This window comes from Pipistrellus kuhlii, unplaced genomic scaffold (assembly GCF_014108245.1).
Source record: "Pipistrellus kuhlii isolate mPipKuh1 unplaced genomic scaffold, mPipKuh1.p scaffold_m20_p_1, whole genome shotgun sequence".
Lineage (NCBI taxonomy): Eukaryota > Metazoa > Chordata > Mammalia > Chiroptera > Vespertilionidae > Pipistrellus > Pipistrellus kuhlii.
This window is the reverse complement of record NW_023425404.1, coordinates 145,830,326-145,850,635: the sequence shown is the minus strand read 5'-3', so window position 1 is coordinate 145,850,635 and position 20,310 is coordinate 145,830,326. Positions and strand designations below refer to the sequence as shown.

The 20,310-nt window shown below is 41.1% G+C and overlaps 1 protein-coding gene and 1 pseudogene across 1 annotated transcript in view; both read left to right on the top strand.

The window, feature by feature from the left end:
• PKD2 (polycystin 2, transient receptor potential cation channel) overlaps nt 1-20,310 on the top strand; it is a 58,253-nt gene that overhangs the window by 9,041 nt on the left and 28,902 nt on the right. The window contains exons 2-6 of the mRNA XM_036454239.2: nt 761-874; nt 6,280-6,413; nt 9,150-9,400; nt 13,842-14,066; nt 16,890-17,118. Coding sequence (XP_036310132.1) covers nt 761-874; nt 6,280-6,413; nt 9,150-9,400; nt 13,842-14,066; nt 16,890-17,118 — 953 coding nt within the window. The remainder of the gene's footprint in view (nt 1-760; nt 875-6,279; nt 6,414-9,149; nt 9,401-13,841; nt 14,067-16,889; nt 17,119-20,310) is intronic.
• LOC118710134 lies at nt 7,631-7,731 on the top strand (annotated as a pseudogene).

The following is a 20,310-nucleotide window of genomic DNA, read 5'->3' as shown; positions in this document are numbered from 1 at the left end:
AAATCTGTTAAACTAAGCATGTTTGGTGTAGTCGGTCACTACAGTTCCTTGAAAGGACAAAAGGCAGCCGAAACCGGTTTGGCTCAGTGGATAGAACATAGGCCTGTGGACTGAAGGGTCCCGGGTTCGATTCTGGTCAGGGGCATGTACCTTGGTTGCGGGCACATCCTTAGTAGGGGGTGTGCAGGAGGCAGCTGGTCTATGTTTCTCTCTCATCAATGTTTCTGACTCTCTATCCCTCTCCCTTCCTCTCTGTAAAAAAAATCAATTATATATATATATATATATATATATATATATATATATATATATTTTTTTTTTTTTTTTTTTTTTTTTTTTTTAAACAAAGGGCAGAAGGCAGAGATTTTAGGCCAGTGTGTTAGAAGCTTGATAGATGTTCCAATAAGGGAAATGATGCTCCAACCAGGACTTCTTTTCCTCAGGGGTGACTTAAGAGGTATCATTTGCAATGTAGTTTCCTCATGTACTAAGTTTTACCATATAGGAAGATCTGATGTACATGCAGTGACTTAATCTCTCTCGTAAGCTGCCCTCATTTCCTGTTGTCTGGCTAAATTTTTACAACGTACTCCTGCTAAAACAATTTCCCAGTTACATTCAGAGCATGCTAAAAAAAAAAAAAAATAGATGGGAGAGTCTCCCTTAAAGGTTATACTATCTATTTTATGTTTTTCCTTTGCCATTCATAAGGTTAAAAAGAAAAAGAAAAAAGACATCTTTTATTATTATTACTTTAAAGGTCTCTGGGGAACAAGACTTATGGAGGAAAGCAACACGAACCGAGAGAAGTACCTGAAAAGCGTTTTGCGGGAGCTGGCCACCTACCTCCTCTTTCTCATCGTCCTGTGTGTCTGTGAGTAGAACGTTTCCTTCCAGTGGAGGAAAAGGTTTGGGAGTGTTTGACCCGTCAAAACCGTAGTTAAAAGGAATCGTCTATGCACCACAAGGGTTAATTTAGAAGGTCCTCTGCTCTGTTTTCAATTCCAATTTAGAACTTGGTAAAACTCTCTTCTCTCTTCTCCAGTAAACATTAATTAAAATTCAGCGTTATCTGATTGGCCAGTTCATTGCCAGTGCTGACCATTTTCACGCTGAGAAGCAAGTGGTAACCTGCCACCATACAAAGAAACCAAGTAAAAGGGTTTTTTTGCATTAGATTTCTTAACAATAATTAGAAAAATGACTTCCCTAATGTAACTTTCAGAAACTACAATGTCACCTAATATTGCTTTTATGGGCATATGTAATATAGTCCCTTCCTTTCATATTTAGATGTGAGGTGTGAATGCCTTCATTCTTCAGTAATCACCAGATTTTTACTCTACAGGAAACTTACTGCAGACCAATCTCTGTATTTTTCCTCTCTTCTTTCAATATATCCCCGCATCCTCTGCGAGGGGATGGGAGGGAAGCCTTAGCCAGAAGTGAGTCTTAGAAACCATTTGTCTCAAAGTGCCGGTCAATGGATTTATCCTTTGAATTTAAAGAGTGTTGGGTGATAGAGTTCTGTAGCTCTAAAGCCCTTTATGAGAACAGATAAGGAAACGGATTTGTGACCACCAGAACCTCTTATGTATTCCTCCAGAAAAAGAGTTCATTTTTATAGGGTACACTTGGAAATGCTTAAAAATTCGCACCAACCTTAGAAAGAGACCCTTTCTATTTAAATGGAAAGAATAAAAATGTAATCAGTACTTGGATAATGCCATTCAGATTACATTAAAATTGACCCCCTTGAATGTAATTGACTGGATGCTGAAAGCTTCCTTAAAAACAATTATTATTTACTAGATTAAAAAAAAATAGAAAGATTTGTGAGTTGAACATAAAAGTTAAAGAAACATCAAAATTTCAATATTTATAATTTTAAGAAATTGAATATTGATTTATTTCATATCTCCACACTGATTCTTACTAATACTAGTAAGCTCTTATTGAGCTTTAGCTGGGGATGACTTCTTACATTTTCTGAAACTTTGCCCATCCAATTGGGAATTTAAGATAAAATAAGTTATTAAGCTAAAAAGTATGTCTATATGAACAACATCCATCTATCTAATACGTCTTCTTGTTGGTTTTTTTCTTACTAATTATTAGTTATTTGTTAGGAAGGAGTGTCTTATTACTTTTTTAAAATCTTTATTGTTGAAAATATTACATATGTTCCCTTTTTTCCCATTTACCCCCATATAGCCCACCCCCAGATTCCCACCCCAGGCTTTCACCACCTTATTATCTGTGTCCATGGATTATGCATATATGCATACAAGATCTTTGGTTGATCTCTTCCCACCCACCCACTCACCTTCCCTGTGAGATTCCACAGTCTGTTCCATGCTCCTATGTCTCTAAATCTATTTTGTTCAACTGTTTATTTTGTTCATTAGATTCCACATATGAGTGAGATCATGTGATACTTGTCTTTCTCTGACTCGCTTATTTCACTTAGCACAGTACTCTCCAGGTCCCCCTCCCCCCATGCTGTCTCAAAGGGTAAGAGATTCTTCTTTTTTACTGCTGCATAGTATTCCACGGTAAAAATATACAACAGGTTTTTTATGCATTCATCTACTGCTGGGCACTTGGGCTATTTCCAGATCTTAGCTATTGTAAATTGTGCTCCTATGAACACAGGGGTACAGGGGTGCATATATTCTTTCTGATTGGTGCTTAAGGTTTCTTAGAATATATTCCTAGAAGTGGAATCACTGGGTCAAATGGCAGTTTCATATTTAATTTTTCGAGGAAACCCTCACTAGGACTTGTTCTTTGTTGATGGTAGCCATTCTGACAAGTGTAAGGTCATAACTCATTGTTTTAATTTGTATCTCTCTGATGATCAGTGACTTTGACTATTTTTTCATAGGTCTTGTGACCTTTGGAGAAGCGTCCATTTAAGTCTTTTGCTCATTTTTTAATTGGATTGTTTGTCTTCCTTTTGATAAGTTGTATGAGTTCCTTATATATTTTGAATATTAACCCTTTATCAGATGTATCACTGTCAAATATGGTCTCCCATACAGTGGGCTCCCTTTTTGTTTTGTTGATGGCTTCTTTTGCTATGGAGAAGCTTTTTATTTTGATGTAGTTCCATTTCTCTCGCTCGCTTTCTTTCCCTCTCTCTCTCTCTCTCTCTCTCTCTCTCTCTCTCTCTCTCTCTTTCTTCTCATACAGCAGTCCCTTTAGCATTTCTTGCAGTGCTGGTTTGGTGGTGACAAACTCCTTTAGTTCCCCCCCCAACACACACACACACCCTTTTTTTTTTTTTCTGGGAAGCTCTTTATTTCACCATCTATTTTGAATGATATCCTTGCTGGATATCGTAATCCTGGTTTCAGAATCTTGCTTTTCTTTATCTTGAATGCTTCATGCCATTCCCTTCTGGCTTATAGAGTTTCTGATGAAAAATCGGCTGACAGCCTTATGGGTGCTCCTTTGTTGGTAACAAATTGCTTTTTCTCTTGCTGCCTTTAAGATTCTCTCTTTGTCTTTAATTTGGGGCGTTTTAATTATGATGTGTCTAGGCATAAGCCCATTTGGGTTCTTCTTGCTTGGGACTCTCTGTACCTCCTGAACTTGCATAACTTTGCATATGCATGAGATCATGTGATATTAGTCTTTCTCTGACTCTCTTATTTCACTTAGCATAATACTCTCCAAGTCCTTCCAGGTTAGGGAAGTTTTCTGCCATTATTTCTTCAAACATGTTCTCTATCCCTTGTTCACTTTCTTCGCCTTATGGCACACCTATTATGTTTCATATTGTCCCACAGCTAAGCTGGCCTCCTATTTTTTAATCATTTCTTATTTTTGGTTCTTGGATTAAGTGATTTTTTTTCTACCCTGTCTTCTAATTCACTGATCCAACCTTCAGCTTCCCCTAATCTTCTGTGTACTCCTTCCACTGTGTTCTTTATTAGTGCTATGCCATTCTTCATAGTTACTGTATCTTTTCTCAAGCTGTTGAGCATCTTTGTCATCATTATTTTGAACATTATGTCTGATAAATGTCTTATCTCCATTTCATTTATCTCTTCTTCTGGAGAATTATCTTGTTCTTTCATTTGGGGCTGGTCTTCTTGTCTTTCAATTTTTGCTGTTTGTCTGGGTCTGAGTCTGTGTATTAGGTAAATCTGCTACAACTCCCAATCTCTAGTACAGGATAATGTCAAACACTGTTTGTGACTGGTTGTGAGTACTCTTGTTTTGGAGCTATCAGCAATCCATAGCTTGTGGCTCCCTCTGCTGGGGCTATATTCCTTTGGAAAGGATCAAGGTGTGCACCAGCATCTGCTTTTCCTAGCCCCAGGCCTCAGATTACATCAGGCAAAAACTCAAAGCCTCCAGAAACCCTGCCTGCCCTCTCATTGACACTCAGTTCTTATTAGCCTCAGGCTATTGACCACAAGGTGGGGCAAGAGGTCTTCCCACAGCCTTCCCCCCAGGCAAATATCGCCTGGATAGCAAGGCTCACTGGAGAAAGATGTCCTCTACAGAGTGAGAGATTAACTCAGCATGGGAAACTGGGCTGGCTGCCCTCTGAGCTCCAATTCCAGAGCCCCCAAACCTGGCTTCTGCTCACACAGCTGCTGTCCACTCTGCCCTCCCTCTTCCAGAGCCCAAGGTGAGTGGCTGCATATGAAATTTTGTATGTTGTTCTTTAAGAGGGTGCCTGCATTTCCATCCATCTCTCACTGGCAGGCAGATAGCAGCCCTGCCGCTTTTCACAGTCAGATGTTATGTGACTACAGACACACGCCATGTGGATTAGGCATGTTTCCTGCTCCCATGGATGCTTGACATGGACTTTTGTTTAGGTCGCTATTCTCCACTCCTCTCTTTTAATAATCTAAATTTTCTGTGATGCTCAGGTGGAAAAGGAATTATGTGAGAGAGAGATTTTACTAAATATCATTTAATCCCAAATCATTTAAAACAAGGTTTTAAATGCATTTTATGAAGCTTGAGGTTATTATAAAATTAGCTAAGCATTATTCATCGGCTGGGTGTTGAGAACTGTGGTCAAAAGAAGTATAAAATGTGTTTCCTCTGGAAGCTTTGTGTCTGCTATTTATAGGAATTATAGCATATTACACCTGCAATCATCAGAGTCCAGAATAAGATAGTATTCATTGAAGTGCTGACAGTTTTAATAGATATGTTATAACAATCTGATTAGGGAGGATGAACCACCATTATTGGACTGAATTAGATAATTTTTAGTTATTATTTTTATTGAAGCACCAAAAAATCCTGTGGAATAGCTCATTGAGAACTTAAGCTCAGAAAGTTTTAGCAACTTGCCAGGTTACATAGCAAGTAAGAGGCACAACCAAGATTCAAACCCTGATCTGTGGCCTGCTAAGCCTGTAAGTTACCCTCCCACCTTCCTCCAGGACTTTTCAGAATGGGCTGGTAAAATCAGCCAGCCCTCGTGGCCAGGATGGAGCTTGAGTTTAGAGGGTTTCAAACAAGATTTGATAGGTGGGAGCTAGATGTGGCTGTCCCTGTCAGCAACCTGAAGGGGCAGAGGTGAAAACCTTGAAGTGGTGACTAGAGAGTTTAGTGAAGGGACTGTTTGTAGAGGTGTGGCAGAGTGGTGGAGAAGAACAAGGAGACGTGGGGCACTGAGGAGAAGGGGAGGGAATGGCATGGCAGGAACCTAGTGTGGCTGTGGGAAAAGAATTTCCCCAGGAGCCATGGCCGAGCTTCGAGAGTCGCCTGACAGACTTCATCCAGGTGGGGAGGGGATGGAGAGGAGGGGAGGAGGGGAGACATTCTCTCCCTCCAAACCTGTTCAGCCCCGTATTGGCCAGGGACCCAGTGTGGCACGGTCTATGGGGGTCAGCCCCGGGGCACTCACAGAGCAGGGCAGGAAGAATGGAGAGCTGACCTGGAGACAAGCAGACACGGCCTGCCCGCGTTCTTGCCGGGAGAGTCCGTGGCACGTGCGCAGCCGTGGGCCGAGCTCGGCGTGGCCTCTGCGGGGACCTGGGCAGATGAGCGTCCCAGAAGCGCTGAGAGATGAAGGCGAAGAGGCAGGCTGGAATTCCCAAATGTCAAATAGAAGCGCCTGATCTTAATTCAGTGCCCAGGACTCAGCCAGTTTTGTTTTCCACGTGTCAACGTTAGTTTCTTTCTTTTCTAAACCTGGGATCCAGGGAGTGCCCCAGAATGAGAGGGAAGGGGACGAGGGTGTGTACCGCCCACCAGGAGCGTGGGAGCCAGGCAGCTCACTGGGCTCTCTCTGTGTTGCAGTGACCTACGGGATGATGAGCTCCAGTGTGTACTACTACACACGCGTCATGTCACAGCTCTTCCTCGACACCCCCGTGTCCAAGGCGGAGAAAACCAACTTTAAAACGCTTTCTTCAGTGGAAGACTTCTGGAAGGTATTTACCAATGGCTTTGAAAGTTCCTCTCTGTCCCTGGTAATTGTTCATTTAGTTCATAAGTGAAAGCAGCCTTTGCAGGGCCTGCCACGCGGGTGGCTAGAAGGATGTAGCCTCGCATCACACTGTTTCATATCTTAACGTATCTAATCGCCATAGTAGCCATACAAGGTAAGTACTAACGTTCCCCAGGTTGTAAACGAATCTCCGTTTGGTTCAGGTGAATTTCCCATAGCCGGGGAGTAAGAAACGTACACGCTTTATTTTAGCCTGAAGGGCACTTCTTCACCAGGCTTATCATTCATGCAGTCGTTCATGATCCAGTAACTATCTGTTGAGTATCTCTTAGGATATAAGGCCCATGGTGTAAAATTTAGTTGCTTTTTCTTGCTCTTTGTGTGTGTATGTGTGTGTCTTTGTTGATGATGGCAAGTACCCTAGACCAGTGCCTGCAGGCACATTCTTTCAAAGATCTCTAAAGTAAAATTAAACCCAGCCCTTCCCAAATTGTCACAGATTCCAGTGTGGTGGAAGAGGATAAGCAAGGAATGATACCATAGGGGAAGCATCCAAGTAATCTGGAAGATACAGGGCTCAGAATGTACAGAAATTGTGCGTGAGGGGGCAGTACAGGATTGGGAAGAAAATGATTATTTCTTCCTGAGGAGATACTATCTAAAATCCTTATAAAAACCCGGGGATCAGAGCTGTTTATTTTAATAAAGATAGAGGAAACTGGATCACAGGAACCTGTTTTAAATCCTGAAAATATTTGGCATCCAAAACCACACTTGCGTAATACGAATATTTTCCTAGGCAAATCAGTTTATCTCTGTTGATCATCAGATAAGACACTGGGAATGGGTAGATGTCTTTCCGATAAGCAAATTAATAAGAAACATCTCACAGATCACAGAATTCAAGGATAATAAATGCTAAGCTCTAAAAAAAAAAAAAAAAAAAAGCAGCGTTGGGCAGGGTTGAAGAGTTCACCATTTAGAAAATGATCCAAACAATTAAAAGATCCACCAGATGGCAGAATAGTAATCAAAACTATAGTCTTTTCCTTTCCAAACACGTTTTGAAGCATGGTGATTAATTATTAACTTTTAATCAGGGAAAGTGAAGTTGATCATGGCTGTGGATTTATGTAAACAGTTCCCTCCACACCCTCCACCTTCAGTCCTAAAGCAAAAATCAGAGTTTTCGTTTAGTAAGCACCCACTGTGTACCTATGGTTCTGTGGAATGCTGCAGAGAAAATTAGCATGGCCCTACACAAGGATGACACTCAAATTTGTGAGGTGTTCTGTGTTTTTTTTTTAAAAAGAAATGTACTGTTTATTACTCATTTGAAATATCACTTGCAATTTTAAAATTAAAGCTTTCAACAATAGCACCCTAGCAATTAGGTGGCAGCAAACAAAACACTGCCAAAAACAAATATTTTGAAAAGCATTTACAGAAACGCATTGCACAAAATTCATCTTTATATTACTACCCCAACTCTCAGATTTAGTTGTATATAGAAAAATTTAATTTATATATTTATCCTATAATATATGAAACATCTGTATACACTTATCCATTTTAAGCATTAATTCCAATTCTATCAAGACTGAAAAAGTATACTATTTAATGTAGCTTTTATATATTTGAAGACTATTGTTTAATATGCATATAACATCAGAAAACCAGTCAACCTGTGTTTTATCTTTTTCTGAAAATACATTTATGGTACACAGAAAAAGGTCTTAACCCAATAAAACTTAAAATTTTAAAACTTAAAAAAAAAATTTAAGTTCAAACATCTGTAACACTGTAAGTGCCTTGAATATATCTCATTTATAAAGCCTGATAAGGAAAATAGTCTATATATTAAATATTAACTATAGCCAAAGTGATTCTCACAGGAATCTAGTGAGAATGGCCAATAGTCATAATAAAAGGCAAATCCCATCTAAAGCCAGTAAAAAGTGTTGCCATAAGAAAAATTATAATCATAAAATGTAATGGTTTCATGGATTTACCTCACTGGACACTTTCATTTGATAACCATTTGTGGAATAAAAACATAAACCTCCAAAACCTAGAACAAAACCTAAAAATATGAAAAGATTGGATTTATTGGTTCCTGTTTATTCTGTGAAGTGAAAACTGCAGGGTAATCCCTATGGGTTAAGCCTCTTTGGGATCTGAACCTTATATTTGTATGTTTGTTGAGAGCCAGACCGTCCCCTTTCAAATCGATGTAGTGACTATACAAAAGATGTCCATTGCCCTACCTGGTTTGGCCGAATGGATAGAACTTCAGCCTGCGGAGCAAAGGGTCCTGGGTTCGATTCTGGTCAAGGGCACATACCTTGATTGCAGGCTCCTCCCCCTTCCGGGCTCTGTTTCTCTCAAATCGGTGTTTTTCTCTGTCTCTCTTTCTTTTCTACTCTCCCTGAAAATCAATGAGAAAGTATCCCTGGATAAGTATTAACAAAAATGAAATAATAATTTTAAAAGAAAATAAAAAAGATGTACTTACCAGTGCAAGAGCCCAGGAACCCAGGCCTCCCAACTAGCAAATGATGGAGTAAAATCCAACTTAAATCCCTCTGACAGCAAAACCTACCCTTGTCACTCTGCTGTGTTCACAGAGTACCACACTGTTGGTCATGCACACATTCCGGGAAGGAGCAAGGCAGCCACGGAGCTTGGAGCTTTTCAAAAATGTTCCCTGTGCTTTCAGTTCACAGAAGGCGCCTTATTGGATGGGCTGTACTGGAAGACACAGCCCGGCGACGGGACTGAAGCTGACAACCGAAGCTTCATCTACTACGAGAACCTCCTGTTAGGGGTGCCACGGATACGGCAACTCAAAGTCAGGAATGGATCCTGTTCTATCCCCCAGGACTTGAGAGATGAGATTAAAGAGTGCTATGATGTCTACTCTGTCAGTAGTGAAGACAGGGCTCCATTTGGTCCAAGGAATGGAACCGCGTAAGTGTTTCTGGCTCATGGCCGTGTGCCCTGGCCTCTCACCGACATTCATTCATTCTTCATTTGTTCATTCGTTCATTTGCTCATTCATTCATTCATTCATTCTCTAACTCCTTCACCTAAGAAGATGCCCTAACAAACTCTTCAATGTGTATATTTAAGGTTGTGGCCAAACTAACCTTTGATTTCTCTACTTTTTACCCCCTTTCGGCTTCGAAATAATATTTTTCAAAAGGCTAAATCTCTGACCATATGGTTTATGAGAAAGAAGCTACTGGGCCTTTGGCAGTTTCTGATGAGATGCCTGGATCTTATTTTTATAGAGCCAGTAGTATCATCCGCTGCGTTATTTCTAGGAAATTTTCTGGTGTAGAAGTGTTTTTTTTTTTTATGAGTGCTTACAAATCAATGTTTGTTCAGAATGCAATTATTTAAAATGGGTAATAAGCCTGTGAGGCAGTTTTTCTGTCTTCTCAAATGTGTTTATGATTTTGAATGTATATTTGTAATGTGTATATTTACAGGGAATTTATTTGGTGTGCTCTTTGGCAAACGTAATTAAAACATCTTGTGTATTAAGGACATTCATTATTTTTAGAATTACTGTAGTGATCATAAAGAAATGAGGCCCAGCCAGTGTGGCTTGATGGTTGGGTGTCAACCCATGAGCCAGGAGGTTGCTGGTTTGATTCAGTCAGGGCACATGCCTAGGTTTCAAGCTCAATCCCTAGTGGGAGACGTACAGAAGGCAGCCAGGCAATGATTTTTCTCTCTCCTAGGTATTTCTATCTCTCTCTTTCTCTCTCTCTCAAAGTCAATAAAAGTGAAATGTATTTAAACCTTAGCCAAAACTGGTTTGGCTCAGTGGATAGAGCGTCGGTCTGTGGACTGAAAGATCTCAGGTTCGATTCCGGTCAAGGGCATGTACCTTGGTTGCGGGCATATCCCTGGTAGGGGGTGTGCAGGAGGCAGCTGGTCAATGTTTCTCTCTCATCGATGTTTCTAGCTTTCTATTCCTCTCCCTTCCTCTCTGTAAAAAATCAATAAAATATATTTAAACCTTAAAGAAAAGAAAAGAAACGAGAACTCTCAGGGTTTCCCAAGCTGGGCCTCTGGGGTCACTGACCTGGGTGAATTACTGTGGTGAGAACTGCCATCTTAGCTTTTCTAAGCTAATTCTGACCATTCATCTAGACCCCTTTTCTGGAAACTGAGGCTCCTAGAATCCAGATTTGTTCATACACAGTGGGGGTAAAAACACCTTTTCTGTGATCATATTCTTTGTCATTTAATGCACACCCTGCTTAATATCAGGGTCCACAAGAAATTAGTAAAAATCAGAGATTTAGAGTAAAGGGACTAAATTCAAAAGACTTTTTTATGATAGTGATTTCCCTTTCCAAAGCTCCTTTTTCTAGTTCCTGCGAAGCATAAATGTGCCCTTAAGCTATGGTACCGTTTCCATTATTTAACTAGACCTCATGTCATAAATAAGAGAAACATGTGCAACCAGGACTCCATGCCAGATGCTATTTAAGAAATGGTTTTATGACTCTTCACAAAGCAACTCTGAAATAGGGATCATCTCCATTGTACAGATGAACAAACAGGCTCGCTTACCCAAAGGGCCACAGCTAGTAAATGGCACCACGCTGGGTTTTAACCAGCCTGACCAAAGCCTGTGTTTTCTTCCTTCATGTCAGTATTATTGTTAAGGTGGCTTCTTGCCGCCTGCAGCTCCTCATCTGTCTTCATCTTCTTAGAGGCAAGGACTCTGTTTTGTTCACTGCTGTATTTTTAAACCCTTCAATAGTGCCTGGACTGGAAAGATGCTCAGTAAGTGCCTACTGGATGCATGGATGTGTAAGGGATTTCCACTAAGTGTGGACTCCTGAAGTGGATCTTTCTTGTTGTACCTAAGTTGCCCCTTGATCCTGCCAGATTCTCAGGTTACTCCCATTTCTCCTTCCCTTCAACTCTAGACTTCCTAAAGAATAGTCTTCACTGCCACCTCCACTTCTTTAGTATTGAGTCACCCCTCAAAGCTCAAAACCCTTCTTTTGAGATCTCTCTTGGAAGCCACCAATGACCTCTAGTTAACAAATCCACTGATCAGTTCTCAGTCTTCATCCTGGTCAACCTCTCTGCGGAGTAGGCCAGTGTTGATAACTTGTTCTTTTGACTTCTGTGAGTGACACTGAACTTGGGCTCTCTTAATTCTGTAACCCCTCCTTTTCTCCCCTGTTCTGTCTTACTCCAAGGTTCTATATTCAGATTTGTCTTTTCTTTCTGTATACTCTTTCTTTATATTCTTTCCCTTGAAATTCAGATGGTTTGCACTCTCATCTCTATTTGATGATTCATCATCTCTTCAACACATACGCTGTCACCATGTGTCTCGCATGTTCCAGGTGAGGTCTTCCTTTTCTAACAATGCCCCGGAGTAGCAGCAGTAAACAAAACAGAATCAAATGCCCTGTCTTCACAGAGCTTACATTCTAGGGACAGAGACAAATCTATATTCTTTTATATGTCCCACCAGCTGCTATAGTTCAATATGCCCCAAACTGAACTCATCCCTTTCTTACTAGATTTGCTCTTCCTCCTGTTGCTGGCACCACCATCGTCACATTATCCCCAAAGAGAGTGAAGAGTCATTTTTGAGATATCCCCTGTCACTTGCCCCAGTTTCCAAATTGTTGTGGAGTGAACACAAGTGAACGACCACTGGAGTCCAGACCAATTAAAATTTAGGGAGCCTGGCCAGCTGGCCAGCTGACCAGCGACTCCTCTGCCTTTCTCCACGCAGGGAGTCCAGAGGGCAGCAGCGACCCTTTGTGCAGGACCACTTTTAAACCTATAACCACATCCTGTTTTTACAGAACAAGTAATCCAAGACAAAACAGTTTTTCTCAAGCAACTTAAGATTCATGCCATTGATGACTATGTTGTTTACAGGGTCTGTTCTTCAGAAAGCTGACAGTGATCTATGAAAGAAGGCCTACGTGCTGGGAAGGGGCCATGAGACCGTATCTCAAGGCCTGGTCTGGTGTCAGTACTGAAAACTCTATCTGGGGCATAGTCCACAGCCTCAGTAGTGCTTAAAAACTCCCACTCTCTAACACAAATCAGTTGGCAGGTTCTGTTGACAGTCACTGCAGTGGAGACACTGTCTGTCTTTCCTTCTCCTTTCCACCATCACCGCTCTGGTTCAGGCCTGATCATCACTTGGTTACTGCAGGGACTGCTTACTGAGCTGGGCAGGTCCAGGACCACCCCCAGGTCCAGTGATTCACTGGAGGGATTCACAGCACTCAGCATATTCTCATATGCATGGCTAAGGTTTATTGTTTATTGCAGTGAAAGGCTCATAAAGCAAAAACAGCAGATGGTGTGGGCAGGCACATGGGGCAAAGTTCAGATGAAACAAAGGGCAGGCTTCCAAAAGTCTCCTCCCAGTAGCCTCACATCGGATGGTTTTCATCCCTCCAGTAACCATGTGTAACAACACGTGTGAAATGTTATCTGTCAGAGAAGCTCGTAGATACCCAAGGTGTTAACTGGGTGCTGGTCACATAAGCACCCTCTGCCTGGCACATACCAAAACCCCAGACTCCCAGGAGGAAAGCAAATGTTTAGCCTAAGCCACTTTGTATGTACAGACAGCTCGGGCACAGTGAGCCACTCCTGCCAGTCAGGGAGAGTTTGTTATCAGTGCAGGGATCTATTTATCGGTCAAGGTCCAGATGTCAGCCAAGTTCAACCCTGCAGACTGGTCTTCCTAAGGAAAGGCCATCTTGGACCTGCTCCATGAACTCTTTGCTACACATGAGCTCTTATTGTTCACTGCACCAGTCCTTCCTGCTGCCACCAGACTAACCCTGTTCTGAGTCTCTTAGAAACCTTCTTTCCGGTGACTCCATGCTTGCCCTCCACAGTCTTGACTTCTGTGAGTGACACTGAACTTGAGTTCTCATCATACATAAGCCACACTGAACTGCTAGCTTGAGTGCCTTGCACTTCTCTAGCCCTGCCTGGCTCCAGCTTGAAGATGCCTTTCCCACCCACCTGTGTCATCTAGTCCCAGGGTACAGGTACCCAGGGAAGGCAGCCATATGAACTCTAAGGGCTATAGCTCAGGGTCTGGAGACAGACAGTCATGATCTAGGTTCCTGACTCTGCCCTCAAAAGCTCTGAGACTTAAGTTGAATCTCATTAAGCCCCAGGGCCCTCATCTCTAAAATGGGAGTAATAACTCTATGACAATTAAATAAGAGAACACTTATGAATGCCATATCAAGCACCTTACTCAGCTCGGTAAGACATATATATATATTTTTATTATTGCATACTCTCTTACCAGGAACCAGCCATCTTCGTAATTACCACAAGTCTTCCACTGGTTTTACATGATTTTGTTTTCATTTTGTTTTTTAATTAGTTGGATCTACACGAGCGAAAAAGACTTGAATGGGAGTAGCCACTGGGGAATGATCGCAACTTACAGTGGAGCTGGCTATTACCTGGATTTGTCAAGAACAAGAGAGGAAACAGCCACTCAGATTGCTAGTCTCAAGAAAAATGTCTGGCTAGATCGAGGAACCAGGGCAACTTTTATTGACTTTTCAGTGTACAACGCCAACATTAATCTGTTCTGTGTGATCAGGTATGTACCAAGGCCACTCAGCCCTCCCGTTTTCATGGATTTGTAGGTACATCCTAGTCTGGAGATAGGTCAGAAAACTGTTGCCTGAAGTTGGCAAAGTGACAGTGTTAAGTATCTGAGCTGATAGAGAGGGAGGAGTGAAAACTGAAGTCTTATTGGGATAACGAAGTCTTATTGGGAGGGAATAATCTTAAGTCTGGTCCAAGTTCATGCCAACAGCATTGTTTTATTAACATATATTTTTAGCCCTTGTGAGGCTTATTAACGCTCTATGCTCCCTGACCAGGATCCCCAGCCATCAAATCTTGACTCATTTCCCTGAGTTTCCCATTCTCAGATGATACCCCTGCTATTAGAACATGAGCACAATGGTAGGAGCTATTTCTGGGCTCAATAGGATACTCAGGTACTTACTTCTGCTCAAGACTCACCAAAGGCACACAAAGTTCCTTCTATAAATCCTGTGACATTGCAATCATAACTACTTAAGTGGCACTGAGGACGCTGACAAAGATCCCACTCACTTGTCTGGGGCCTCTTGTTCATACATTCATTCAGCGGACATTTATTTAGCATTTAATGTGGTGCCAGGCACTGTTCTAGGCTTTTGGGACACTTCAATGAAGACGATAAAGAGCTTGCATTCAACCTCAAGACAGGTAATAGACAATTAACAATAAACAAAAGAAACAAATAAGTTAAAGCGTATATTAGAAGGTAATACGTACTATAAAAAAGAAAAGTAGAATAGGCAACGGGATTTGGGGTTCACCCACTTTAATCATGCTGGTGAACGACATGCTGCCAGCACCCAAACGCCGCCAACATAAATTACGTGCACGTATATTTACTCACCAAATAAGGATGGATTCTATACTATCCTTATTTTGTTATCATTTTTTAGGCTAAACTCAACTCTGCATTACATGGCCAGTTTGCATTTTCCCCATTCCTTCTGTTTAACAACTTTTTCAGAAAGTAATATCAGAGAAATGAATGAAAATCACAACTTTTATTTCATGTTTTAGTGATTCCATCAAGGATGGGAAGAGGACAGAAATAGGCAGACAGTCTGGTTGACTTTTAAGGAATTACCTATTTAGAGAAAGTCTTGCATATGTCTTTCACTTCCCGTATTTTAGGAGTGAATATTACTTCATTTCCCTTTACTGTTGTCTACATTGTGGGGAGGGGGGGACAGATGTGGGGTGAGACTCGCCTCAGAGGCTACTTCCTGCCCTAATGAATTTGTGCTGAGGCTGTCATGAAGCTCTTCTTTTCAGTATTGCTCTCTTGAGTTTCAAATAGTCAAGAAAAAAGTAGAAGACTACGATCAATTCTAATTTGCTGCCCGTACTGGGTTATTGCTCCTGTGTGAGTCTTGTATGCTCAGGCTCTCCGTGTGCTCACCCATCCTGTAATGGGAGAAGTGGTTATGCCTGATGCTGACTAAAGGTCCTTTAAAAGTCTTAGAATTAAGGAAGTAGCGATCCTGTTTCTAGTGTGATAAAGAGGCTATGCCATTAAGGGAGTCATTTAATTTTCTCCGTGTGACACCTACAAAATGGCAGTTTGGCAGGAAACATCCTCAATTTAATTATGCTTCCCCTAGAGATCAATGTCTTCAGTAGACATGGGGGATATGGGGAGTCAGGCATTCACTGAGCACCTGTTTGCTGTAAGGCAAGCATGTCAAACTCCTGGCCCACAGGCCACATGCTGCCCACAATGAATATTTCTGCAGCCCAGCCAATACAACGGTGTGAGCTGTTACTTAGAATTATGAAAGGAAATAAGTCTCCTGCCAGATCCAGAATTACTGACACTCACCTTGGGTCAGTTTTGGAAGGAATCCCTGCAAACACGATTTCCCCTGAAGTAGGAAAGATATAGCAGAGAAGAGAGGCCAAGTGTCAGGAAGAAAACATTCATTTTATCATGGCTCTTGTTCTCTTCTTTTATACTATACTTTTCAAAATAAACCTACGTTGTTCTTTTGCGGCCCACAGAAACTTAAACCTTGTTTATTTGGCCCGTGTTAGCCTTTGAGTTTGACATGCTTGCTGTAAGGCTTTGGGAAGGGAAGCAAAAAGTACCCCCGGGATAAGTTATTCAGTGCTAGTTAGTGTTACTCAATGAACGAATGGGAAACTCCATCCCTCTTCTTGTATATGAACAAGACATACAATTCTCAGCCCGAACATACATACTTTGAGTGCATGACTTATACTTCTTATGTTCTTCATTGTCTAATATAGGGGTGTCGAACTCAATCAGAGAAGGGGCCAAAATCTAAAATCCAGCCTAAATTGCGGGCCGAATGGTTTACTGAACAGTCATAAACTGTCATTGTGATGGAAACGCAGCGGAGTGCAGTGATGACAGCGCAGTGCGGGCCACATTGCAAGGCCTGGCGGGACGGATTTGGCCCAAGGGCCTTGTGTTTGACACATGTGGATAGAATGACCTGCATTTAATAAAAGGCCTAGAAAGGCTTGTTTGTTATTTAACTTGTACATCACACACAAAAAAAGGTATAGACAGCATTTTCAAAGTGTAAAACTCAGAGAGGTAAAAGGGAGATTGAGGAGGAATAATCTCTTTAAGTCTGAGAGGTCTTGGGAAATCTTTACATTTTATTATATAAAATTCTGCAAGTCTGGAGTCATTGGCTTTGATAAATAAACATTTGCCGCTAGTTCGGGGTGACATGTGATTGCAATTGGATTACCTTCCAGTGCAAGGACAAAATAGATGGATGGACTGTCCCAGGTGCATTCATATGTTATCATTGCTGTCTTAATTGTTCTTATTACACTGCAGGTTATTGGTTGAATTCCCAGCAACAGGCGGTGTGATTCCATCTTGGCAATTTCAGCCTGTGAAGCTGATCCGATATGTCACGACTTTCGATTTCTTCCTGGCAGCCTGTGAGATTATCTTCTGTTTCTTTATCCTCTACTATGTGGTGGAAGAGATATTGGAGATTCGCATCCACAAGCTACACTATTTCAGGAGTTTCTGGAATTGTCTGGATGTTGTGATCGTTGTGGTAGGTTCGAGAACCACACCAAATATCCATCTGCGTGATAAAGACACATTAACGAGAGTTGTCTCCTCAGCGTTGTGCACCTAGATATTCCTGAAGGAGAATCTGAAACCTCCTGCTACATCAACTCCAGTGTTACTCATTCTGTCCTCACTTTGCATGAGTAACCCCTTTGCAATAACCTCTCAGCCACACTAATAACAAAAATAGCAATAATTTATATTTGCCTTTGCCATGCCATGAGATGGGGGGAAGGAAAGTCTTTGGTGATATTGATTCTATTTTTTGCTAATGATCTTTTTCTTCAACTAGTAAAAATTAATAGACATTTTTCTGCACAAATGCAAGAAGAAACAGCCTGACTTAGTTTGGGTCGCAGAGGAAATCTCGCCCCAGTTTATATTTTTCTGCAAGTAGCTTACGGTGTGCAAAATACATTGCCAGCAAGGTTTTCTGTATGAGGTGTAAGAAATCATAAGAGTTAGGACAGAGTCAAGACTTGCCTGCCCATGACTCTATTATAACTTCCTTTTTTAAATATATTTTTTATTTCAGAGGAAGGGAGAGGAAGAGAGAGAAGTTTTAGGAGAATATCAGCAAATCAAGGATCCACATTTTTCTCTCATTGACACAGTCTCCAGGGAATTTCCAATAAACAAATGAGCAGCTGTTCCCTTAGCACAAACACTGTTTCAAGGATCGGAGACTGCTCAGGGTCTTCCAGAGCAGATGATTCCCAAGAATGTTTGACATGAACCTGCACTTTACCCCAAATCAAGATTTCCTTTATTTTCTCAGTGAACTCAGACAGTTTCCTTTTTTCTAATGAAGGTGAGGTGCTATCATTTCTAGAACAATAATTCTTACATGAACATGTAAGAGAAAAGAGAATACAGAAGGCAGGATGAAATGGGAAAAGAAAGGAGTTAGAGATAGGAGAAAGGAAATAAAGCTGACACGGGATCAGATAATATAGCTAATCTCTTTAAAAGAAGGATAATGGCTTTGATTAAAAGGAGATTTATTTTTATTTTTTTATGTTTTGATTTCTGAGAGGAAGGGAGAGTGGGAGAGAAAGATAGAAACATCAAAGATGAAAGAGAATCATTGATCGGCTGCCTCCTGCATGTCCCTACAGGGGATCGAGCCTGCAACCCAGGCATGTACCCTGACCGGGATTTGAACCGTGACCTCCTGGTATGGTCAATATAAAATATGAACATATTTATATTTATGTCGTTGTTGATAATGGTAGAAAGGTACATGTAATTTTATCTAATTAATATCAGTCTCCTTTTTTATTACATTACTCCAATGTCAACAAAAGGGTAGTCAGTGGCATTCAGCCCTTCGTGATTATGTTCATCTGTCACTAAAAACTTTGATAGTGTATTGTAACGTGCTGTAATTATCTATGAAGTGTATGTGTGTGTGTGTGTGTGGACATAAAGGGTACATTTGTAAAAAATACACAATATCAAATTTAAAGATTCTAACAGTTTCTTGTCACCTGCCTTGAAGTTTTAATAATTTCCTCCCAACTTCAGTGAATTGTCTCATCCCCACTTTGGAGACCACTGGAAAAAACAGCTGATGATATCATGGAAATTAAAATGGTTTCTTTGGCTCAGCAGCCACAATGTTTTGCAAGTATTTCTTTGAAAACTTGCTTCACTGTGCTGCTGTTCATATTTTTCCTAACTCTCAGTACTGCCAAGGCGACACTTCAAACAGTGTGCTTTAAAAAATAAAAGGTAGGGCTAGTGGAATCTCACTTCTTCAAACCTTTCCTGACTCAGTGAAAATAAGGCAGACTTTCTGTTATTTCCCCTCCCCTCCACCCTCCACACATGCCCTGTGTTCCATTAGACCTTGAACCCTATGAAAGGAGCCAATGCTTTTTTGTTTGATCTGGCCCAAATTTGCTTGCCCATCTGACTTGAAAAAGTCCAACTGAAACTTGAAATATTTTCTGAATACCTCCTATCCATCTGGTACTGTTCTAGATGTTAGGGACATAGGAATGAGTAAGATAACCGGAACCCCTGCTCTTGTGAAACTTATATTATGGTAAAAAGAGAACACTCTTTTGTAAATAAAGATGAGAATTCCAAAGAATACTCAAGAAAGACATAACAACCCAAATGTTCACAAAATCTTTTTTCTTTCTTTCCCTATTTTGAAGGAAAAGTCTCAGGGGAATTTAGTATGTTGATATGATATTGACATTATATAAATGACGACATGATCCATATGTTTATAAACATTTGTCTTGTACAGAGTGAAACACTGGATGAAGAACACACTGTTTGGAGTGTGTTTGAGTCAGTTAGTCAGCACTTCCCCCAACTTATTTTTCATCCATTTCAGCTAAGTCCAAGGAGAAAAACATTCTCAGTATATCCAGAGAGCTCAAAGAAAATATTCCTCAGTACAGAAATACAAGACTGGTTCTAGAATTCTTTCATAAAGAAGAAAAGGAAGGTGGTGAGATTGGCTTTGCCAATCTTACTGGCTGCCAGGCAGATCTTTGATATGATAATCCCCTGGGACCATGATCTGGTTGACCTCTCAAAAAGGGCTAATGGCCCAGCCAGGGTTGCTCAGTGGTTGAGCATCAATCCATGAACTAGGATGTCATAGTTTGTTTCCTGGTCAGGGCACATGCCCGGGTCATGGGCTTGATCCCCATTGGGGAAGGAGAAAGGGTTCAGAAGGCAACCGATTGATGATTCTCATCATTGATGTTTTTATCCCTCTCACCTTCCTCTCTCTGAAATCAATAAAAACCTATTAAAAAAAAAAAAGAAGAAGAAGAACTAATGAAGTGGTCAATGACCATGATCATCCATGAGAAGAAAGGGAGAATGGGCAGCAAGGGTTACACCACCCGTCACAACCACTTGCCATGGACTCAGACTTCACATGAGAGCAAGGGGTGATGGTTACATCACTAGCACTTCCCACAGGTACATGCCCTCCAGTGATGATGGATGCGAATGTAGGGCCCAGTGTCCCCTCAGATATGGTTTTATAGCCCAGGACCAAGTATGTGTGAAAAGTTGTTGGTCATATGTTAAGGGACAGAAACAAGCCCATGTATTCCCACTGCAAACTTTCTTGAGCCATCTCTGACATCATTCCCTCCCTCTTATAAGGCCATGCTCATTCTTTCCTTAATATTTCTATCACTCT